The sequence below is a fragment of the Pleurodeles waltl genome, chromosome 8 (genome assembly GCF_031143425.1).
Source record: "Pleurodeles waltl isolate 20211129_DDA chromosome 8, aPleWal1.hap1.20221129, whole genome shotgun sequence".
NCBI lineage: Eukaryota > Metazoa > Chordata > Amphibia > Caudata > Salamandridae > Pleurodeles > Pleurodeles waltl.
In genome coordinates this window covers 1,499,987,855-1,500,013,374 of record NC_090447.1, presented here as the reverse complement: position 1 = coordinate 1,500,013,374, position 25,520 = coordinate 1,499,987,855, and the positions used below count along the sequence as shown (strand labels likewise).

The 25,520-nt window shown below is 47.6% G+C and overlaps 1 protein-coding gene across 3 annotated transcripts in view; it reads right to left on the bottom strand.

Annotated features, from left to right (window-relative positions):
• LOC138248817 (prolactin receptor-like) overlaps window positions 1-25,520 on the bottom strand; it is a 265,186-nt gene that overhangs the window by 196,562 nt on the left and 43,104 nt on the right. For 2 of the 3 annotated variants that reach the window (XM_069202743.1, XM_069202744.1), the window contains one exon: window positions 10,888-10,984. The exons of the other annotated variant lie outside the window; for it this stretch is intronic. In XM_069202743.1, coding sequence (XP_069058844.1) covers window positions 10,888-10,984 — 97 coding nt within the window. The remainder of the gene's footprint in view (window positions 1-10,887; window positions 10,985-25,520) is intronic. 3 annotated transcript variants of the gene reach the window in all.

Genomic DNA, 25,520 nt, shown 5'->3' with positions numbered 1-25,520 from the left:
AAAGTGACCAGTGCGCAGTATAGTCAGAAGAGGGGGCAGTGAATGTCACACCACGGACTGTCCTAGGAACAGATGTTTGACTGGTGAGCACAGAGCTCTAGACATCACTAGTGTTGGAAAGTATATTAAAAGCGCTCTACTTTCTTAGCATGTGATAAGCTGCTAATGTAGTACGTAAACAAGGCAGGTTTTCAAATGGCTATTTCTTTCAGAGAAGTGAAGCAACCAATCCAGGGAAGGAACTTCAATCTGCATAGAAGATGGCCAGCTCGCCTTTCTTGCATGCGTAGGTAAACCCACAATCACATACACATTTTTAAACTGTGTTTTTCAAATGTGTCAAGGTTTTAAATAAATAAATAATAAATCCAGGATTTGTAAAGTGCGGCAAATCACCCATGACGGTCTCAAGGCGCTGAATTGTAGACACGAGGAGATTAAGTGATTTGCCCAGGATCACAGGATGTTGAGCCGACGCAGAGACTCGAACCTGGTTCCCTCAGCTCTGAAATCCGCAGCTCAGGCCGCTTCGCCACATCCGTTTTTGCTGCAAGAAGTCCAGAACAATCCTACTAGTAGGAAGAGCGTTTTCATGCAATAAAATTCGGTTTCCTTAATTTCACAACAGAAAAACAAGGAGGGGGCTGGGAGGGACACCTCCTCAGATTTAAATCTTCCTCTCTCGAGGAGTCAGCTGCAGCTGTAATTACAGCTTGGCTTTTTCTTCGAAAGCCAAGTGAATAGTAACAAAGACAATGGTCCTTCGTCTTATTTAACACTAAGAGAGCTCAAGTTGTGCCTTGAAGTCTGAATATTGCAGGAGCTGAAGGAGTGTCAGACTTCAAAGGAGTCACGTGCAGTCGGAGGCCAGCTCTCTTCTACTTGACTTGCATTGGTGACAACTGACCCACTTGTCACAAGGCAGCTCCGAAAAGGTCTTTCTCCATTTAGGTATCATGTTAGCTCAAACTGGATAGCCATCTTGGTCACTGATGCTCTTCGGGGCCCCTGCAGTCTAATTACACGCTACAAGCAACCTCGAGAGCTTACGCCCCACCCACATGAAAGTGCCACGTCGCTTTGCAAAACTATGTTTTCTTTAAATAAATGTACGTTTATATATGCACACTTTTACTATTAGTTTGTAGAAGGGTGTTTTCAAATCTGGCAACTTACCCAAAGTAACAGGACGCAACAAACTATGAAAGGTACACCTAACCCACATACACACACACACACACACACACACACACACACAAAAGGAGAAACACCAGCCAAAAGACTCACATTTTCTCAAAAAAAGTTTGATTGTTTTATGGCTAGTTGATTTAGGGCTGACAAGGCAATGATGCAGAAAATGATTTACGTATTGCAGATTTATTGTGCATCATAAAACAATCAAAGTGATTTATGAGAGGCTGTCCCTAAAGATTCATGGCCTTAAATGGGTCATAAAACCTGTCCAAGTAATTTATGACAGACCTGCCAAGAATGATTTATGACCCCTAATGAAAGACTTGGGAGGGCCACATGCAGTAAATCAATGTTTAATAAACTGCTGCCAATGTTTTCCAAACCTACCACTGATACCTATGTGTATCAGTGTGTTGCAAATAGGCCGCGTACAGGGGTTTTGCATCCGTGACAACTGACACACTTGTAAGAAGGGAGCTCCGAACATCTTTCTCTATTTACATATCATGTTTCCTTAACTTGGACAGTCAAAATGGTCACTAATACTCATCAGGGCCCCTGTTATCTAGTTACTTGCTACAAGTAAACTTCGAAGGTTATGCCCCGCCCACATGAAAGTGACATGTCACTTTATAAAACTTTTTTGTTTTCTTTATATTAACGTACATTTATATGCACATTTTTACACATGCTTTTACATTTTGCTTGTCTAAAACTATATTCAAATCTAGCAACTCACCCAAAGTAACTGGATTATCAGAATCAGGCTTGAGGACTATACCCAGTCTTGCCTGATCCTGCCATCCTATAATTTCACGTTCTTCCACTGTGACATAGTTTCATATATACTTCAACATACATGAAGCGTAACGCATCAAAAAATATAACTACGCACATCTAGTGCGATGCGTCAAATGCTTCTGAGCTAACATTATCTGGTTTCAAATACAAATGTATCAAGTATTTTTTTTATGTTAAATCTGAAAGAACACTTATTTCAGATCAAGCACCTGCAATAACTTTCATACTTACTGATCCATGATACGTACATGTAGAAAGACATGATCGGAGCTGCCTTGTTGCAAGTGGGTCAGTTGTCACCGATACAAAACCCCTGCACGCGGCCTACTCCCAATCCAATGATACACATGGATCCTCCTCAAAGAACCGATGCAGCACCGAAGGAGAAAGGCTAGCTGCTCTCACAGAACACAGCAAGTGCAACCTTTGGTCCCCCACAGAGGAGGTTCGGCAGGGCAGGCTGGAACAAACTCACCCACAGAACCTGTGCAGTTCAGGTATGAGCGACACATGGCTATGAATAGCTCTGTGGAGTCAGTGCTCAGCTCACTGAAAGGAACGTCAAGGTGGGTGAGGGAATATATTGGAATTGTGACGTCATTCTTCCTGAGGGAATATTCAGCAGCCCCCTGAAAGCCCCACTTCAGTTACTCATGGACATGCTGTTTGAATCGATGCTTAGGTTGTGGCTGCTTCTTGATACATTGAAAAGCCAAACAGGTCCTTTTTATTTAAAGCATCCCAGTCACAGCATAAGTAACTATGCTGTACTCAAGCACCCTGGGGCCACCCACTATCAAAGGTTTTGAATGAATCCTCACCAGGAACAGTGCAGTCCCAGCCTAGGTGCTGCACCTGTCCAAAACGTTGCTGTTACCATAAGAGGTGGGTAGGCCAACAAATTAACATGGAAAGCCAGGACGGAGCAGAGCCAATGGTCTGGCTGGACTCTAAGAGGGTCATTCAACAAACAGCAAGTCGAAATATCAAACTCCCCTTAAACCTAAAAATAGGTTATTTGTTTAGCAAGTAGAAGGGTTTCACCTTAGTAAATCACATTATATCAATGCATTAAGAGTGGTTTATTAAAAGTAATACTTCTTAACCATGAACTTGGAAACGTTCATGCCTCTCCCCTGACGACAATGCCACTAGTGAAGTAACAGGCAAGTGAGCTGTTGTGTGTACCCACGTGTGGCGTAAATTAGTGCAGATGAAGCAACATTACAGTCTATCAAATCGAACACAAGAGGTTTAAGTACAGCTCATATCCTTAACTCACATATTTGAAGGCACTTTCATACGTGAAAATGGAGACTCAAAGAAAAATTGTGTCCAAGAACAACACTGGTTAGCCAAAGAACCCAGGACAGAAGCCAGATGTTCTGCTTTCACATTGTGCAATTCGGCCAATAGAGGAGTATCTCTATCCCCCGCCTATTTTACATCAAAAAAGGTCACTGCTTTGTTTTTAATTCTTGTCACAGGAGGTGCAGGCAGAATCCACATTAAAGTTCGGCTGATTTTGGGCTTGAGGGTCCAAGAAGATCATGCTGAAACAAAGCCAGAAATCTTCTTAAGCCTGGCTCCAGCTTTCAGTAAACCTCAGAGAAATTTAAATTACACCAGCATAGTTCACGTAAATTTGGGACTTTCATGTTACACTTGTTACGTGAAATTCCAGAAATAACGTTGTGCAATTATCTGCATTCGCAAATGCTGTATTCCAATTTACAGCAAATGCGCCATTAGCTGTAAAACATTTTTACTGCAAATGCATGGAAAGAACAGACGTGAGTAGGCGTTGTTCACACAGCTTTTGCACTTTTTAGCAAAAAATGCGTTCTCGCAACAGAAATTGACACAAGGGTGCATTTCACTCTTAAATATAGCTCTAAATGATAAATTTGCATTGCAAGTAATTTCACTGAAATTACGTGTAATTGTGCGATTTTAGCACACCCCTAGCTTGTAGTGGCTCGTCTGTCTATAGCTGCTAGAGTTACTGGTGCCTCCAACAGCCAGCCGTGTGATACAGGGAGCACTCCCAGTGGAACTCAGTCAAAGTCCCAGTGGGACTCAGTCCTCCATAGAGAGGCCGAGAAAGCAAGAACTCTGCCTTAGAAGTTTCATTTCTTCCATTCAAGGCTACTGTTAGCATGTCCAGGGTGTAGCAAATGCTGAACTCTACCCAGCAGCCCGCGTTCGGCTGTAAGGCCCTGTCTTGGTGTCTTGCAGCAAACAGCTGGTTAGCAGAATATAACCATTTCCCATGACGTTTATTTGTATTTGTATTGATAAAGCGCTTTCCGGCCATGGCATCGAAGCGCTAAGTAAAAGGAGAGGAAGTGTCAAAATAAAACAAGAAAGAAAAAACCTGTTTGCAAGACACATGGATGACTATTGTATTGTAATAGTATTTCTATAGCGCTTAAAGACACTTTTAATAAGGAAAACGGATGGAAATTTCTTGTCTACAAGCATGGTGTCTAGCAGTTCCGAATTGCCGCGCAGATTTTTAAAACATGCACGAGCCAAGCGTTCTTCTCTCTTTCCGGGCCACCAAAGCAACTCACAAAGTATGGCGCTGTGGGAGGCATCTAGCCGCCTTTCCTGACAGCACAGTGACAGCGCCTGGTCTGCTGATCCGATCATTTAGGAGGAGCCCTCCCACGCTTGAAAAGAATTCTCTCCCCGCGTGGCGTTTGATTTCCCAACAAGTTTCTTAAAAATGCTGGTCTGTAGCAGCACCAGCAGGTTAAGAAATCAAGCCCCACTGGGGGACAGTTTAGTTTGTTGTGTGTTCTTTTGCGGTGGGCTTGTTAGAGATCACAGGACGTTACCAATAGTCGTGGGAAATTTGCAAATTGCAAAAAAGCTTGCAGGACTGCCAGGGGCCAGATTTATTGGCGCTTTGTGCCAAGTACTCATCGCTTTTGTGACACAAACCCGATGCAAAGTGTTGCGCTGAGATTTACTGTCCAAAGTAAACCAGGATTTGGCTAGTTTCCCATAGTTGTGCAACTTAGCGTTGAGGGGGAGTTTCATGGGTGGTAGAGGGTCATTTCATGCAACCGTGGAGTTTTTGTACTGGAAGGGTCTCCTTGCAGTGCAATAACTATTCCCTGTACAATGCAGAAATCCTTGCACTGTGGTGCAAATGTGTGTGCAGTGGTGTGTGGCAACCTAAGGTACGTCAGTGCAGGGTGAGCGGAAAACAGCACCATACTTGAGTACGTGTGGCACTGCTCTGCCCTTTCATATATCTGTGCCTTAGAGTTCAAAAGTTACAATCCCAATATAGCACAGTGAATGTTGAACCAGCTTCAAGGAGCTGCATGCAAACTGCAGAGCACCGGTTTAGAAAAATGTATTTCCCCCCCCTCAATCAGTTGTTATTCTAAGATTTCTAAAAAGGGACCCTTTGGGTAATAAGTGCTATTAGCATAGATAACCCTAACCACAGTCATGGTTTAAATCTGGACTTTGTTTCTCCAGACCCAGCACCCAACATATAATGTCTCCCAGTAGAGAGGACATGTGGCTCATACACCTTGCAACCTTACATAACGTTCACTGTGCATTGATTTACACACTTGCATGGCTTATTCTTTGAATAATGCGTGTGATATAAAGCTCTGATCCTTGCACTGACAGGAGCAGCACTATAAAAAGTAATAGGTGCTATTTAAGTCTTTATCCGTGTAATTACACATACCGGAAGATGATGCATATTTTTTACATGCAGGGTGTAAACAAAGTCAAAAGTGCTTCTAAATTATGAGTTCCTTTTAACTGCTTGTGAAGCCATCACCTCCCCCAGACGGTGGGGGGAGAGGCATCACCTCACCCACACGGGGGGGGGGGGGGGGGGAGGCATCATCTCACCCACACGGGGGGGGGGGGGGAGATGCATCACCTCACCCACGGGGGGGGGGGGGAGGGGGGAGATGCATCACCTCACCCACGGGGGGGGGGGAGGGGGGGAGATGCATCACCTCCCCCAGACGGTGGGGGGAGAGGCATCACCTCACCCACACGGGGGGGGGGGGGGGGAGATGCATCACCTCACCCACGGGGGGGGGGGGGAGGGGGGGAGATGCATCACCTCACCCACGGGGGGGGGGGGGGGGGAGATGCATCACCTCACCCACGGGGGGGGGGGGGGGGGAGATGCATCACCTCACCCACGGGGGGGGGGGGGAGGGGGGGAGATGCATCACCTCACCCACGGGGGGGGGGGGGGGGAGGGGGGGAGATGCATCACCTCACCCACACGGGCATGCAAAAGTGACTGTGACCCGTCATCCGATTTCACATGTATGGTGCTGCTTTCATTTACAGTTTACGTGTATGTGACCATTGCTCTGTGACCTCTGCAGAGAGGGCAAGCATTGGACATACATATAGTCTGAACACTTCAATAACCCACTGGCAGGCACAGAGAAACCCACACAGCACTCATTCTTAAGATCCTCAATCATACGCATCATGCCCAGTGATAAACTCCCACCCACAACTTTAACTCGGAGGCACCTGGCACCCACTTGGTTCACGATAAGCATTTCACCAGTCATATGCAACATGGAAATAAAATGACAAAAACACATCTGGAAAAGGGAAAGCAGGATGAAACAACAAAAAAAAGAATTGTAATCAGAGAATGTTTTGCTGACATGGATTAGCTTATGGTTTTACAGTCACGGTTGCACACTCAGTCAATGCTGTTGCCTCTAGAGTTAGGGGGTTGAATATAGGGCCCAGTGGCAGTCCATTTCCAAGTCACTTTTCGCACCTGCCCCACTTAAAGCCCTGGGAGGGTGGTAGGTGTAAAGCAGCTGCACGCCTGATAAGAGTGCACAGTTCAGGGGTGCTGTGAGGGGGACAAAGCTAATGAAGAAGAGCTATGGAGTGGGAAGAAACAAGAGTGAGGACAGTGATGGTAGAACTGAGTGAGCATTAATGTTGTGATGTTGGATAGGTTATCACCAAGAATTGTGGAGAAGGGTTATTTTTTTCCTTTCTGCTCCAATATCCTTGGATTCATTTGTACCCCAAAAAACCCACCTGCTACCTGCCTAGCTGGCAGCTTCAGTCTAGTCCTTGCTGCAACAACATATGTCCTGTGTAACATTTAGCGCCCGAGTAGGTGGTCGCGGTGAAAGACCGGGGGCACGGGATGGACCGAGAAGGGGCGGTCTCTTCGATGACCCTTCCAGCACTACGACAGGGCGCCTCACCTTCTTCGAGTCTCAAGTTCTCACACTGTTGCTTCACACTTAAGGACACGTGTTTTGCAGGAAAACTGCTTTTCGAATTGTTGATTTTTTACTTCTGAACCATACTGTCACAAATGCATCCAATGTCACGTAGATAAACCTTGCAAAGTAAGTTGTGCTGGACTTACTTTCACACCAGGGTGGTTGCTTTATACGTGTGTCAAAGTACGGTGTTGATCACGAAGGATGCGATTAATGTACCATTTTAGAAGCCACAATGCTTGTAATCTGCTTTTCTCGAGTTCATTCATCTATTGTATTTTCAGGTTAATGTTTGTGGTGAGGAAGCTGCTAGTTATATGGTCACAGTAAGACTTATTTTCAAACGAGTAATAGATTTTGGACATGATTGCAGAAGTGCCTAGGTGTCCCATATTGAACAGATATCACAATTCTGTTTAAAACAGTTCCTGTATGCTAGTTTTACATAATTTGAGAGCTGCAACTTTGGGCTGATACTGGTCTGTATTGGGCAGAATTTGGCATGAACTTGGATATCTTTGGGCTTGGCACAAGTCTCAATATCAGGCAACATTGATCGCGGGCCTGGCATCCAAGCGTCACTCCTCCCAACAGAACATCACTGTTGCAGTCAGAAAAGCACACTCCAAACAGGGAGTAAGTTTGCTCCAAGCGCTATAAATTTGAAAGGGTTTAAAAAAAAAAAAAAAAACACCACCACCCAACTGTGTGTGGTAAGGGAGTAGCCAGAAAAAACTGCCCCCCACTTTGAAACAAAACTGTGACACTGAATGAGAGAAACAGAAAGCCTGACACATCCTAGGTCAGTTCTCCTCATATGCACGTCCTCCAATCTATCCATTCATCCTCGATCCTTCACCCCATTCTTTCATTGTCCCAACAATCCATTGACTTTCCTTCCATTCATCGGAATACTAATTTGTTCATCAGTCCTTTCACCTTTACAACCACCTATCCATCCATCCAATGACCATTCCCTTCACAAAATGATCATCTATCCTTTTACTCTTACAACTATTTGTGCAAGCAGCTATTCATCTAACCTTCCGTTCACCCATCCATCCGTCACCCTTCTTTAGTCTTTTTACCCCACCATCCAACCTTTCATCCTGCCAAAGACTCATCCTTGCACCCTTCCTTTGATGTTTTCACCTTTTCTTCAATATTATCTTTGTTGCTTGTTGCCTTCCTTTCGCCCCTTGTGTCCTCTTTCCATTCTCACTCTACCCCCCACTGTTTGCTGGTTATTTGGGTCCTTTTATGAACTTGGATCACGTAGCTTCTCTTGATCGCCACCCTGCTTATTTTGGGAGCCTTTGTATGCAGGCCCGCAAACAGAAGAGGCCAAATAGAAAACAAGCATTTGCAATGCAACAGGTCTCGCATTTGCTCGAGTTAGAGCTATTAGCGTGGTAAACTACTAACGGACTTTTCTTGCCACACAAATTACAACGAAAAAAATCACAGCGCAATCGTGCTGCGTGGAAAATAAACAGTTAAAGTAGCCCAGAAACCATGCTTAAAACATTGAGCCTCGTATGTTTTTAGTAGTTTACCGGTGCTGTGTAGGTGGGCTAAACACCGGAAAAGGCATGACGTATGCATGCCTTTCACAAATGAAAGCAAGCAGATTTTAAAAGGCAAGCCCAGGAACCAATGAAAGTGACTGACGTGACATGGGCGTGGTTGGAAGCCCAAAGAGAGATTACAGCATGGGACAGAGTGCTATGCGCTCACCCATAATTTAGTGGTACCCAGATCATCCGGCCAGCGGGGGCAGAGGGTGGTCCTACTTAAACTGCTAAAGCAGGGAGGGGGTGCCTGCCTCACTGTGTGGGTCTAAGTACACCAAAGCTCATTGGGATCCTGCTTGCATCGTTGCAGGACCTTCCTGAAAGTGTTCGAAAGAAGCCACGTGACATGGCCACAGCTCCCTCATCAGTTCGCGGTTGAAGCTGTGCCACCTTCTGAAGTGGTCACGTGACGGCTTCTCATGCTCCGAGGGTGTGCCAGCCAAATATCGCACTTGTCACCAGCGTGTGTCGTGGGTTCATGCCAAGTAGAGATCACAAGACGAAGCGTGGTTTATACTACGCCACAAGCAGTGCTTAAAGTAGGCCGGTACTCAATTTGAAAGGGAGAGTACCTACTGTTTTTCAGCAGGAGTGCAGCACTCCTACTGGGAGAGTACCTGCACTTTTCACTAACTGATATTTTAAAACTGTGAGTGAGCTACACTTTAGATGCCCATTTCAAGCACTGACCACAACTATTCCAAGCGGCTGACCCATGACTGCATTTCCCGAATGACCACAGAGTGTTGTTCGCGGATGTCCCCGGACATGACATAAGGGCATCCCTCACCAGAATAGATACAATTTAGCGCGAAGAGCAAACACCAAACCTACCTACAAATGAATATTCAAAGACCATAAAGACATGAACTATTGCAAATAACATTCTAAAAGAAATGTAGCGAGTCCATCTTCCCGTATGCATACAGCACAAATGATTTTGCAAGGTTTAACTGTACTTTTGTTTCTGCAGAGCAAAAATATTGCTGCAGGTGGAGAGGCCCCTTCTCTGATAGGCACCCTGGCCAGTTTTGGAAGCACGTCCTCGCATTTTACACCCAAGAACGGATGTTATCCTGATATTTAAGGGAGTACAGCTCCAACAACTTTCAGGGCGTCAAACTATCTGGAAAAAAAGGATTTGTAAACACAAACATTCAAGTTGAGTGCGTTGTATTGCCCATGTGAGAAGTGCGCAAATAGCTTTGGGATTTGAACGTTTCCGTACTTTACAAGCTCGCTGTTGTATAACCAAACTACAGGAACAGACTGGCGAGGTAAAAATATACAACACAGCGCATGTGGCCAGAACAGTAGGGAGGGTTACAAAACAAAAAATCATGCCAACACGCGTAATCTTCTTAAGCACTTGACTGTTGCACAATTATCCAGTGAGCCCAGTTACGGTGCTAAGAGGTCGCCACGCGTGACATGCGACACCTTGGACTGCCCTGTCTTCTTGGCACTGGAATCTGTGCGTGATTTGTAGGAAGATAAATACAAAGCTTTGAGATGCAAGTAGAAGTCTGGTATTCCTAATCAGAACCATGTGAGGCATGACTAGCACTTCCAGTCCTGTTCTTACCTTTGCATTCTGGGACTTAGAGTTTTGAACGTGTACACGAAACGCAAAACCACAGGAACGAAGCTCTTCCAGACTCATTTTCCCTCACTGAATTCTGGGAGTCGTAGTCCTGAATTTATTATGGAATAAACAGAACACCAAATACCAGAACACAAAGTAGACACTTGGACAGGGTGAGCTGCATCTATGCCGAATGGAAAAATCATGAAGCTATGTGACAATGCAAATAAACACATTTTAAAAAACAGGACTTGGTGAGCTACTTACGGAGTCAACAGGAGACTCCGTGTGCGAGACGCAGCACGTCAAGTAAAATAAAGTAGAGCTGGATTAAAAAATAAACAAATAAAAAATAAAACCAGACGGTGCCTCCTACCGACGCTTTCATGCAAGACACGCGGCCACTTGGCATCTCTGCATTCGCCGGATGACACTCGCGGATAAGCGCCCACACGCCCTTGCAGCGCTTTACCTGTCAGTCCGGGAGCCTCGTGGACGGTGGCCGGCTGGCGCGCGGCGGGGGCCAGGGCCAGCAGCGCGCAGATCACCGCCGTGGAGAGCATGCTTCCCTGCAACACAAACAAACAGACGTGGGTGAGCAGCACGCGCGCAGAGCCACAGTAACCCATCCCTCGGTCCATCCCCCGGCGGAGGTGCGCGCGAGCCCCGCCCACCTGCAGCCGCGGCCGCCCCTTCCCCGCCCTCCACGTGTGTGCACCTCAGGAGCCGCGCACGCCATCCCGACACCTTCCCGCCTCCCCGCACTCACGGTGGCAACCCTACACCCTTGCCCGGGGAGCTGCGGTACTTCTCAGGAGGCTCAGTTCTCCCTGGACCTGTGGCGCAACGCAGGCCCCTAGTCCAACCCTCCAGGAGACGCCCAGCCCATTAAAGTACCCCCACATTCAGCCTAACGCAAGGCACCCGCATCTGAATTTTCCGGGGGGGTTATAGTTGTGCATTACTTTGCTGCGTGTCCAGGACTCGGAGGTTGGCACTGAAAGTCGAGCCAGATGACTCCGCTGGAGGTCCCCTTGGGCACTCGAGCCCAAAACGACCCGAGTTTTCATGCGGCCTGCAGCCCACACTCTAGTGTCGTGCACCAAGAATTAAAATGCAAACATGAACCTTTCACGTAAAGCAGCAGAGGGAAAGAGATGCCAGTCCAAGCCTGGGATTAATCCCGGCCTTCCCTCAAAACCAAATTGGGTTATCCTAGGTAAATATTTTACTTCATCGTGTCTCCTTTTTCTTCCTTATTGTACATGACCATCTTCAAATAAACGAGTTCTGGATGTGCACTATACCAAAACATCTAGTTTGGTTTAATAGATCTGTTTCTCCGTGTATATGAATACTCAAGGCCACATATAGCGTGCACGACAACCTACTTACCTCTTATTTCGCTGAAGGCATCCAGCTGGGGAGTTAGGGCATATGAATGTTTTCAAGTTCACATTTAAAAACTATAATTTTTAATAAATGCCGCTCAGTGCAGTGATATAATCTGATGTACAAAGGTAACATGTTTATGCAGATTAAATACATGTTTTTGAATTTTGAAGAGATGTTGCATGGTTTGCATGCCAAGCATTTTCATAGCTGGACCGACACCAAATCTATGGCTTGGTGCTCCTCGTTAATTTGTTGGCACACCCATCTCTGCATAAATACTGTGTCCTATATACCATCTACAAAACATCACCCAAGCAAAGTTAAATACTAAAATGTGCAGGCAATGGGACAATATTTTTGTAAATGATATCTATAACAATACTTATGTAAGACGATATTTTTGTAGACAATATTCTGACATACATCTGTGAATAGGTCTGCAGTAAAAGTTTCTGGTAATTTTTTAATATCAGCAATAAGTTTTGCAACACCTGGTCGGTCTTACTACAGTATTGCACAATATAATGTATCCAGGATCCACCATAACTCTCGGTGAAAATTAAACAAAAAAAAAAAAATGCTTCTTTGCGCTGGGGAAGGTTAGTCTCTCGGGAGGGAGTGGGGGGGGGGTGAAGAAAAGGGGCCAAGGTATGGACTCCCTGACCCCTTACTGTGGTGCTGGGGTCCCAGCGCTAAGGGGTCAGAGTGTCCCTAACCTGGACACTTTAAAAAAACATTTTTAACCCCCTCCCCCCAAAAATGGCTGCCAACATTTTCTTGCTGAAGTGTTGGCAGCCGGTCGGATCTCAGCACGAGATCGGGAGGGTTTGTGGAGCCTTCAAGTCCCCATATATCCATATTCGGTTTTTCTTTAATTGCTCAAAAAACAACAGAGCAGATTTACACCAGATAAGAAAAAGGTCACTTTCTGAACCAGGATCTACCTTTCTGCTAAATTTGGTGTAATTCCGTCCAGTGGTTCGGGTGCTATTTGTGTTCAAAATCCCTATGGAAAAATGCATGGGGGGGGGGAAGCATTTCGGGGACCCCCCCCCCCCTTTTCTCAGCCCCACTTGACAGATCACCCCAAAACATTCCAGACAGCAGCTGAAGTGAGAATTGTATTTTTTTTTGTAACATTTCGTAAAGATTAAAATAGCGCCAAAGGTATCAGCAAAAAAAAAAAAAAAAAAAAAAAAACCTCTTTAGAAACTAGGTCCTAAGTATAAACTATCTAGTTACGACTGCCACTAGGTTATATAAGCACACTGCATAGACCACATGTTTACCATCTGCAGATAATGCAGTAGATGGTAGATTTATGTGGCATACACATTATATACTGATGAATGTGGAAACTTGTTTGCACACATTTATTAGTTCTTTAAGTTGCTTATATCTGCATTTGGTTGATAAACAAGCAGTTTTTGAGGGAGCATGGGGGCACTCTATGGCCCTCTTTTTAGGGCACGTCATTGGACTCCCACTTCGTTTGAGTAGTTGAAGATATTTTTGGGCCTTCAGCACAAAATGGGGTTAACGCAGTAACCAACATTGCAGTTCTACTGGTCTACTTGCACGGTTTGGGTAAACCCCATTTCCACGCCGTATATGAGCATGGATCATTTTTTGCTTTTGCAGCGTATGCTGCATTTCAATGACAATTCTGCTGCATTGTCCCAGAAATATCCAGACCATGACTGGTTGTTCAAAATTCTGTCTGTCGTGAAACATTTGCCTGCCAGGTTTCCAGAGATTTATACTCCTGGAAATAATATAGCCATCGAGGAGTCCTTGACCCTGTACAAAAGGTGGCTGCTGTTCAGGCAGTACATTGCAATCAAAAGAGTTCCAAGGCATCGAGTTGTAAATGCTTTGTGAGAGCTCTACTGGCTGTGTCTACAGCATTAGAGTGTATACAGGGAAGGACTCCATTCTAAACCCTGTAGGTTGCCTTCCCATGCTTGGAAGGACAGGCAGTATTGTATGGGAGCTTGTCCAGCCACTCCTTCACAAAGGTTATAACCTTTATGTGGACAATTTCTTTCCAGGAGTAGCGTTGTTCAGTGAGCTGTGCAAAGCTGCACTTTGGCATGCAGTACTGTTTGTGGTGGTCACAAAGGATCCCTGCAGGAGCTTGTTTGTAAGAAGCTCCAGAAATCCCAGAGCACTGCATTCCAAGAAACTGCTCGCAGTGAAGTTCTCCGATAGGCATGATATGCGCGTGCTCACAACAATTCATGATGAGAACACTTCCCTCATCACAGTTTGTGGTAAAAGTTCACATGTCCACCTGTATACTTGATTACAACAAGTACATGGGCAGAGTGGATAAAAACAACCAGGTTTGATGCCAAACATGCCTCTGTTCGGAGTTACCATTATGTTGCTGGACATAGGTCACTACCTATGTTCATTACACGCGTAAAATGGCGTTCCTGCACTCACGAAGCCTGGGAAAATGGTTCTGGAGGTCGTGGGGGCACCTCTGCTAGTGCAGGGGTGCCCTCACACAGATACTTTGCACCCTGCCCTCAGGGCTGGAGGGGCTGCTATAGGGGTGACTTATAAGTTACCTGGTGCAGTGAAAGGGTGCATGCACCCTTTCATGCAGGCTGCAATGGCAGTCCTGCAGAAGCCTTTGCATGGGCTCCCTATGGGTTGGCAAAAGATATGCTGCTGCCCATAGGGACCCCTTGGAACCCCAATGCCCTGGGTACCTAAGTACCATGGTCTAAGGACTTAAAAGGGGGCACCAGTATGCCAATTGTGGGTGAAATACTAGGTTACCAGTATGCAGCAACCAATTTTAGAGGAGAGAGAGCATAATCACTGGGGTCCCCGGCCCCTAGCACTGTATCCTGTGACGCACATCTTCCTGAGTGGTTCTCCGTCGGCGTGGGAGCCTTTGTCGTAGTGTTTTGTGGGCCTCTTTTTGCATTTCCTTTGTCCTCATGCTGTGGGACTCCTGTGCATGCTTCCTGGTCTTCTGTGGACTCTCAGAGTTGGTGAGAGCCCAGTCTCACTTCCCCCCCCCCTCCTGGATAGAGTCGACCTGGTCCTTCCTGGTCCCGGGCAGCGCCATTTTCTGCTAACTGCAAGCTTTGCATGTGCCAACGCTTGTTGGCAGACACCAGCGACGCAAACCAGACTGCAATCCTCCAACCGGCGTGGTACATCACTTGCACAAACCAGGAACCCGAATCAGTCTTCATGGGTGCAGTACTGACTATTCTTCCTCACCGGTGGTTCTTCTTTTGCACCTTCATCCTGGTTAGCAGGGGTCTAGGAGTTTGTCAAACACGAACTCCACAGTTTCCGTAATGGCTACACTGAAATCTGGGAAGTTTGGTATCAAACTTCTAAGCACAATAAATGCACACTGATGTCAGTGTGGGTTTTATTGTGAAATACACCCAGAGGGCATCTTAGAGATGCCCCCTGAATACCAGCCCGACTCCTAGTGCTAGGCTGACCAGTTCCTGCCAGCCTGCCACAACCAGACGAGTTTCTGGCCACATGGGGAGAGTGCCTTTGTCACTCTGTGGCTGGGAACAAAGCCTGTACTGGATGGAGGTGCTTCTCACCTCCCCCTGCAGGAACTGTAACACCTGGCGGTGAGCCTCAAAGGCTCAGGCCTTTTGTTACAGCACCCCAGCTAGTGGAGATGCCCGGCCCTCCGGCCACTGCCCCCACTTTTGGCAGCAAGGCTGGAGGAGATGAGAAAAACAATGAGTCGTCACCCACCGGTCAGGACAGCCCCTAAGGTGCGCTGAGGTGAGGTGACCCCTGCATTTAGAAATCCTCCATCTTGAGTTTGGAGGATTCCTCCAATAGGAATAGGGATGTGCCCCTCTCCCCTCAGGGAGGAGGCACAAAGAGGGTGTAGCCACCCTCCAGGACAGTAGCCATTGGCTACTGCCCTCCAGACCTATACACACACCCCTACATTTAGTACTTAGGGGCACCCCTGAACCCAGGAAATCAGATTCCTGCAACCTACAACATGAAGAAGGTCTGCTGACCTCAAAGTCTCCGAGACGACAACTGACTTGGCCCCAGCCCTACCTCCCTGTCTCCAGACTCAAAGAACCTGCACAGCTGCGCATCCGACAGGGACCAGCAGCCTCTGAGGACTCTGAGGACTGCCCTGAACCCAAAGGACCAAGAAACTCATGAGAACAGCGGCTCTGTTCAAAACCTGCAACAACAAAACAACTTTCAAAGAAAACTCTCTTCCCGCCGGAAGCGTGAGACTTCTCACTCTGCACCTGACGCCCCTGGCTCGAGTTCAGGAGAACCAACACTGCATAGAGGACACCCACGCAACTACGATGATGTAAGTACCCTGAGTTGACCCACACCCCCACAGCGACGTCTGCAGAGAGGATCCAGAGGCTCCCTGTAGGAGGCTGGACTGGCTTGTAGTGAGTACCAAGGGGTACTTGCACCTTGCACCAGGCCCAGTTATCCCTTATTAGTGTATAGGGTGTCTAGCAGCATAGGCTGATAGATAATGGTAGCTTAGCAGAGCAGCTTAGGCTGAACTAGGAGACGAGTGAAGCTCCTACAGTACCACTAGTGTCATATGCACAATATCATAAGAAAACACAATACACAGATATACTAAAAATAAAGGTACTTTATTTTTATGACAATATGCCAAAAGTATCTCAGTGAGTACCCTCAGTATGAGGATAGCAAATATACACAAGATATATGTACACAATACCAAAATATGCAGTAATAGTATTAGAAAACAGTGCAAACAATGTATAGTTACAATAGGATGCAATGGGGACACATAGGTATAGGGGCAACACAAACCATATACTCCAAAAGTGGAATGCGAACCACAAATGGACCCCAAACCTATGTGACCTTGTAGAGGGTCGCTGGGACTATTAGAAAATAGTAAGGGTTAGAAAAATAGCCCACCCCAAGACCCTGAAAAGTGAGTGCAAAGTGCACTAAAGTTCCCCAAAGGACATAGAAGTCGTGATAGGGGAATTCTGCAGGAAAGACACAAATCAGCAATGCAACAACAATGGATTTCCAGTCGAGGGTACCTGTGGAACAAGGGGGCCAAGTCCAAAAGTCACAAGCAAGTCTGAGATGGGCAGATGCCCAGGAAATGCCAGCTGTGGGTGCAAAGAAGCTGCTACTGGACAGTAGAAGCTGAAGATTCTGCAGGAACGACAAGGGCTAGGAACTTTCCCTTTGGAGGATGGATCCCCCACGCCGTGGAGAGTCGTGCAGAAGTGTTTTCCTGAAGAAAGACCGCCAACAAGCCTTGCTAGCTGCAAATCGTGCGGTTAGGGTTTTTGGATGCTGCTGTGGCCCAGGAGGGACCAGGATGTCACCAGTTGCGTCTGGGGACAGAGGGGGCGTCGAGCAAGACAAGGAGCCCTCTCAGAAGCAGGCAGCACCCGCAGAAGTGCCAGAACAGGCACTACGAAGTGGAGAGAAGTCACCGAAGTCGCACAAAGGAGTCCCACGTCGCCGAATGACAACTTAGGAGGTCGTGCAATGCAGGTTAGAGTGCCGTGGACCCAGGCTGGACTGTGCACAAAGGATTTCCGCCGGAAGTGCACGGAGGCCGGAGTAGCTGCAAAAGTCGCGGTTCCCAGCAATGCAGTCTGGCGTGGGGAGGCAAGGACTTACCTCCACCAAACTTGGACTGAAGAGTCACTGGACTGTGGGAGTCACTTGGACAGAGTTGCTGGATTCAAGGGACCTCGCTCGTCGTGCTGAGAAGAGACCCGGGGGACCGGTGATGCAGTTCTTTGGTGCCTGCGGTTGCAGGGGGACGATTCCGTCGACCCACGGGAGATTTCTTATGAACTTCTAGTGCAGAGAGGAGGCAGACTACCCCCACAGCATGCACCACCAGGAAAACAGTTGAGAAGGTGGCAGGATCAGCGTTACAGAGTTGCAGTAGTCGTCTTTGCTACTATGTTGCAGTTTTGCAGGCTTCCAGCGCGGTCAGCAGTCGTTTCCTTGGCAGAAGGTGAAGAGAGAGATGCAGAGGAACTCGGATGAGCTCTTGCATTCGTTATCTAAGGAAATCCCCAAAGCAGACACCCTAAATAGCCAGAAAAGAGGGTTTGGCTACTTAGGAGAGAAGATAGGCTAGCAACACCTGAAGGAGCCTATCAGAAGGAGTCTCTGACGTCACCTGATGGCACTGGCCACTCAGAGCAGTCCAGTGTGCCAGCAGCACCTCCGTTTCCAAGATGGCAGAGGTCTGGAGCACGCTGGAGGAGCTCTGGGCACCTCCCAGGGGAGGTACAGGTCAGGGGAGTGGTCACTCCCCTTTCCTTTGTCCAGTTTCGCGCCAGAGCAGGGCTAAGGGGTCCCTGAACCGGTGTAGACTGGCTTATGCAGAAATGGGCACCATGTGTGCCCATGAAAGCATTTCCAGAGGCTGGGGGAGGCTACTCCTCCCCTGCCTTCACACCATTTTCCAAAGGGAGAGGGTGTAACACCCTCTCTCAGAGGAAGTCCTTTGTTCTGCCATCCTGGGCCAGGCCTGGCTGGACCCCAGGAGGGCAGAAGCCTGTCTGAGGGGCTGGCAGCAGCTGCAGTGAAACCCCGGGAAAGGCAGTTTGGCAGTACCAGGGTCTGTGCTACAGACCACTGGGATCATGGGATTGTGCCAACTATGCCAGAATGGCATAGAGGGGGCAATTCCATGATCATAGACATGTTACATGGCCATATTCGGAGTTACCATTGTCCCCATTGGTGTCCCCGCACTCACAAAGTCCGGGGAATTGGCCCTGAACAATGTGGGGGCACCTTGGCTAGTGCCAGGGTGCCCACACACTAAGTAACTTAGCACCCAACCTTTACCAGGTAAAGGTTAGACATATAGGTGACTTATAAGTTACTTTAGTGCAGTGTAAAATGGCTGTGAAATAACGTGGACGTTATTTCACTCAGGCTGCAGTGGCAGGCCTGTGTAAGAATTGTTAGAGCTCCCTATGGGTGGCAAAAGAAATGCTGCAGCCCATAGGGATCTCCTGGAACCCCAATACCCTGGGTACCTCAGTACCATATACTAGGGAATTAGAAGGGTGTTCCAGTCAGCCAATGTAAATTGGTAAAATTGGTCACTAGCCTGTTAGTGACAATTTGAAAGAAACGAGAGAGCATAACCACTGAGGTTCTGGTTAGCAGAGCCTCAGTGAGACAGTTAGTCATAACACAGGTAACACATTCAGGCACACTTATGAGCACTGGGGCCCTGGCTGGCAGGGTCCCAGTGACACATACAACTAAAACAACATATATACAGTGAAAAATGGGGGTAACATGCCAGGCAAGATGGTTCTTTCCTACACTCCCCCCCCCGACCACGACTTCCTGGTAACAAGGAACCCGACGCCTGGACCAAGTACTGCACCTGCAGTCCCCAGGGCCGAGAGGAACCACCTTCCAGTGCAGGAGTGACCAGCAGGCGGCCCTCTTCCTAACCCAGTCGGTGGCTGGCCCGAAAAGCCCCCCTGTGCCCTGCCTGCATTGCCTAAGTGACCCCCGGGTCCCTCTATTGCTTTCAATAGCAAACCAGACGCATACTTTGCACACTGCACCCGGCCGCCCCTGTGCCGCTGAGAGTGTGTTTTGTGTGCCTGTTTGTGTCCCCCCCCCCCAGTGCTCTATAAATATCCCCCCCCCCGGGTCTGCTCCCCGAGGACGCAGGTACTTACCTGCTAGCAGACTGGAACCGAAGCACCCCTGTTCTTAATAGGCACCTATGCGTTTTGGGCCCTCCTTTGACCTCTACACCAAACCGGGCCTGTGTTGCTCGTGCGGTGACTTTGGGGTTGACCTGAACCCCCAATAGTGGGCTGCCTATGCCCAGGAGACTGACTGGAAGTGCTTTACTGACTTGAAAAACCTAACCAAACTTACCTCCCCCAGGAACTGTTGATTTTTGCAGTGTCCACTTTTAAAATAGCTTATTTCCATTTTAATTAAAACTGTGTGTACTACTGCTTTGAATCAAAGTTCTATACTTACCTGTGTGAAGTACCTTGCATTTTATGTACTTACCTCAAATCTTGAATTTTGTGGTTCTAAAATAAATTAAGAAAATATATTTTTCTATATAAAAACTATTGGCCTGGAGTGGTCTTTGAGTGTGTGCTCCTCATTTATGGCCTGTGTGTGTACAACAAATGCTTAACCCTACCTTCTGATAAGCCTACTGCTCGACCACACTACCACAAAATAGAGCATTAGCATTATCCGATTTTGCCACTATCAACCTCTAAGGAGAACCCTTGGACTGTATGTACAGAGCCAACTTCCTACACCCACCAACTAGGAGTAGTTTCCCCAGAAGACAACACGGTAGGGGCACTGTTAGCAGTAGCCCCTCCCTCTAGGTCAGGGGGGACACCCTGAAGCTGACCTTTCAAGCCAGGGTCTGTACCCTTAGATTGAACTGGGGTCAGGAGTGAGTCTCTCCTTCCCCTGCCCCTACTCCCAGGGTTCTGCCTCCCCCCCCCCCCCCAACCATGGAGAGTACCCCTAGAAGTCACACCAGGGGAGGGGTGATTGGGCAAACCCCCCCCCCCCCCCCTTTCAGGTCAGGGTTTACCCCCTGCACCTGATCCTCCTGTCTAGAGTCTGTACCCTCAGACTGGACCACTGCCTGGCAACCCAGGACTTCCTGGGGAGCACACCTACTCCCCATCAGGTTAGAGTTTACCCCCTGAACCTCATCATCCAACCCAGATTCACCACCCTGCAGTTGAACCATTGCCTGGCGCACCGGGATGTCCTGGGGTGCACAGCTAATCCCCCCCACAAGAGAAACATCTTCCCTAAGGGCCATACAAGAGTCTGACTGGCGCAGGTCTCCCGACCTCTGCCCGAGTCTGGATTCCCCCAACCCAGAAATGGTCTCACAAAGGTCTTTCCTGGGGTGCTCTTACCTTAGAGCTAACCCCTGACCCTCCAGGTTCTTCACTGGGGTCCGCAACCCCCTCTTAACCCTCGGTCTGGACTTCTGCACCCCCTCACTAGGAGTGGTACTGCCAGACACCAGAACTGATGGGACACTGGCTACAGCCGACCCCCCCCCCCCCCCAAATTCTCCTGACACTGTGGGGTCTCCCTCAGCAGGTGACCCTATGGGACAGGCTAGGCTCCCCTCATGGAACCCTCCAGGACCTGGGACTGGATCTCTGGCACCCTGGGCCTCGGCCCACCCCATTCCCTCTCATCAGAGACTGGACTTGGGATCTCTCACCCATACCACTACACTGGGACCAACCTGGGACACTACAATCCTTTCCCACCTCACCTTGTTGGGAAATACCTAGCCCACTCCCCTCAGGAGCACCCCAAATGCCTCTCAGATTCTCTGGTACTCACCCAGAGGTCTGCCTCCAGTGTAAGTTCCATGGGGTCAGATAACTCAAACTCCACCTAGTGTTGGCGTAGCTCTGGAAAATAAGGACTAGACATATGCTCTCCAGCAATTGCACTCAGTCCCTCACATGAATTAACCAAATTAACCAAACTACCCTTCACCCAACCATCCAATGACTCAGCCTTGAAAAAGCACCCCACATCCACCTCCTGAGAGTGGTGAGACAGTATCTGACTGTCCCTGACACTCAACCCACACTCTTCTGGGATGTCTCCACACTCCATAACCAGAACTTTTACCTGGGAGGAACCCCTCTCCCCGTCAGTTTCACCTAGAGCCAGTAGTGTTGATTTGTCGTCGGTATGCCCAAGCCAGCGCTGCGGGACGGGGCGGGATGGTGCTTCGTGACTCTCACGAGCAGTGTCCACAGGTCACAGTGCAGGCGGGATGCCTGGTGATGACACAGGAGTCGATGGTGCTGGCGTCGGTGGTCCGGGGCTGCCAAGCGGGACGGGACAGTGCTTAGTGTGCCTTTTAAGCGGTGTCCACAGGCCACGGTGCAGGCAGTGGCACTGGTGTCAGCAGGAGCAGCGGCGTCGGGGATACCCAGGCTGAAGTGTGAGCAGGTGATGCCAGAGTGCGGGGCCCATAGGTCACGGTGCGGGCAGCTGCTCAGTGAAGTCGTCCGATGACGGCGTCAGGGAGACCAGGGTTACAGTGCAAAGTGGGGCAATGCGACTCCGTGTGGCGTCAGCAGGTCACGGTGCAGGCCAGCGGTGTCGTTGGCGGCGTCAGTGGTTTCTAGTCTTGAAAAGCACAAAACACACAGTTCCCAGTGCTGCAGGTCGAGGAAACTGAAGTCTTTGGTGTCCCTGAGACTTCTAAAAGGAGGCAAGCTCTACTCCAAGCCCTTGGAGAATTTTTAAGCAGGACACACAGCAAAGTTCACCCTCTGCATTGTTTTCAGGCAGAAGCGGCAACTGCAGGCCAGTCCAGCAAAGCAACACAGCAAAGGGACACTACTCCTCCTCCAGCTCTTCTCTTTGCAGAGGTTCCTCTCGATTCCAGAAAGATTAAAAAAGGTCTGGGGTTTTGGGTCTTCTTCTTATACCCAGTTCTGCCTTTGAAGTTGGCAAACTTCAAAGCAAAGTCTCAAGTGTTTGCAGGATCCTTCGTTGTCCAGGCCAGGCCCCAGACACTCACCAGGGGGTTGGAGAAAGCATTGTGTGAGGGCAGGTACAGTCCTTTCAGGTGTGAGTGACCACTCCTTCCCTCTCCTCCCCTCCCCTCCAGCACAGATGGCTAATCAAGATATGCAGGCTACACCCCAGCCCCCTTTGTGTCACTGTCTAGAGGAGAGGTGTGATCAGGCCAACTGTCAAACTGACCTAGACTGGAAATCCACAAACAGGCAGAGTCACAGAATGGTATACGCAAGGAAATGCCTACTTTCTAAAAGTGGCATTTCCAAACAGACAATTTAAAAACCAACTTCACTAAAAGAGTTATTTTTAAATTGTGAGTTCACAGATCCTAAACTCCACATTTTTATCTGCTCTCAAAGGGAATCTGTGCTTTAATGATATTTAAAGGCAGCCCCCATGTTAACCTATGAGAGGAATAGGTCTTACACAGTGAAAAACGAATTTGGCAGTAGTTCACTGTTCGGACATATAAAACATACTAGTATATGTCCTAACTTAAACATACAATGCACCCAGCCCATGGGGCTACCTGGGGCTTACCTTGGGGGTGCCTTACATGTAGTAAAAGGGAAGGTTTAGGCCTGGCAAGTGGGTACAATTGCCAAGTCGAATTGGCAGTTTAAAACTGCACACACAGACACTGCAGTGGCAGGTCTGAGCCATGTTTACAGGGCTACTAATGTGGGTGGCACAACCAGTGCTGCAGGCCCACTAGCAGCCTTTGATTTATAGGCCCTGGGCACCTCTAGTGCACTTTACTAGGGACTTACCAGTAATTCAAATATGCCAATCATGGATAAACCAATCAACAGTACACTTTACACAGAGAGCATATGCACTTTAGCACTGATTATCAGTGGTAAAGTGCCCAGAGTCCTAAAACTAACAGAAACAGGTCAGAAAAATAGGAGGAAGAAGGCAAAAAGACTGGGCGTGACCCTGCAAAAAGGGCCATTTCCAACATTTCCCTAGCTGGCAGCAGAGCTAGTGTCCAGAATCTACAGCTACTCACATTGGGAAAAATGGGTCCATTTTAAGTGGAAAAATGTAATGCGTCCATGTTGCATTTTGGACCGTTTGCTGTCGCAGGTTCTAGAGTGCTGTACCATTCTTATCAAGTGTCTTGGGGGAATGCTCGCTGGGTGAAAGTTTGGGACTCCCTGCAGATTCCTGAACTTTCCATCCCTGAAATGTGAGGAAAATTAGTTTTTTTTTGTCACAATTTGCAAGGGATTCTGGATCAGATAACCTGGTGAAAGCCAGGTAAGTCAGCCCACCCTGGATACCCCTAGGTGTCTGTTTTTCAAAATTGTACAAGTTGACTGGTTTCCTAGGCGCCGGCTGAGCTAAAGTTTAAAACCTACAGCAATCCTCTTTGCAAATAAGATTCAGCTGGAATGGAAAAAATGTGATGGATTCATGTTGTGTTTTACCAGTCACAGGCACCAAACCTACCAACATAAGTGAGGTACCATTTTTTATCGGGAGACTTGTAGGAGCATAGAATAGTAGAACATTTATGACCAATTGTATTTTGCCACATTTGTGTATTTTGATGTAAGCTACTTTGTGAAAGAAGACATTTTAAAAAAAATGCCCTGTAAATCATATGTTAGTACCGGTACCTAAAAATTTAGAGATGTACAAATTACCACTGTTCCTAAACTCCATATCTTGTGGCCATTTCAAAAATACACAGGTGGATGCAAATTGTCACGGATAAATTATGTAGGAAAAAAAAAAAATAATAATAATAATATTATGGAACCCCAAGCACCCCAAGTAGCCAAAAAAAGGGCTCAGCACTGGGAGGGGCAGCGGACAAGGGGTTAATACCGCTGACACAAATCTGTTTAACTCCAATCCCTTCCCCAAAGAGGAAGCTGTCCAACAAGGAAGATGTCGAATGGGGACAGCTTCCCTTTTGCAAATCACTCACCACGTCCTTTGAGGAGTTGGTAACTGTTGGACGGTTTGCAGCTGACTGCAATTGCGGTTTCAAGCATACATACCATACCAAATCACAGTGAGGAGGGAACACCCTTTCCACACCCCTTCCTAACAGCATCTTGGTATGCGATGGTAAACCAATTTCACAAGTCAGAAATACTTGAACATGCAAATGGGTTTAGGAGCTAGCACAATGCCATTTTGCAGTCAAAGCCATCCAATTTTGTGAATCACAGGGTTTGCAACCACAAAATGGCTTTATACATCAAGCCCTAAATCTCCCTTTGCCCCCAAACTATTATTGTGTAAATCAAATATGTGAAATGAAACAGGATTTACTGATGAATTAGCATTCTTCAAACTTTCACATCAAGAGTCTCTTGTGTAAAATAATATGGTCAGGGCGCTACTAAATGAAAGATTATCTCACAATTAACATGAAAATTGTAAAATATTGCTAGAAAGCTAAAAGAAGTGTAAGGAAATACCTCTTTGTATGGTCACCCCTAGGTTTTTTTTTTTTACTAATGTTGCTGGTACACTGAGGCCTACTAACCAGACCTCAGTGGCAGTGCCCTGGCCCCAAAATGTGTACATTACATTGGCTGTACACAACTGGCTCAAGCCAACTTACCTGTAAGACCCTAGTGTATGGTACCCAAGACCTGTTAGTTAGAGCTCCCCCTCCCAACACACCCACTGTGACACAGCTAAAACAAGTCTCCCAGTCCGCCATTGCAGACTGGAAGAGCAGTTCCCAACTGCTAGCCTGAATTTGCCATATAAAGCAATGGCAAAGACAAATCTCCCCACGAAACATGTGTAAGCAAGGCCGGCTTTAAGGCAGTGCGACCGGTATGGCCGCAACGGGTGCTGATCTGAATGATGTGGGGGTGGAAGAGACGCTGACCTCAGGGGGCCACTGTATTTAGCAATAACTTATGAAACTTATGATTTAAAAGCACCCACTCAAATGTTCCTTGAGCGACAAGCCTTGAAGCAGCAATTAGAATGTCAAGATACTTCTTGGTAGAGCGTTGAAATTGGAATTTTGTTCTGTGGCAGTTTTGACTCACCATAAAGTAGCGCAAAGGGTTAATACGCCTGCTGCAAAGAACAGATCTGCGTTTTATGTGGATAACGGAGTGGATTAGCAAAGCCAACCTTTAC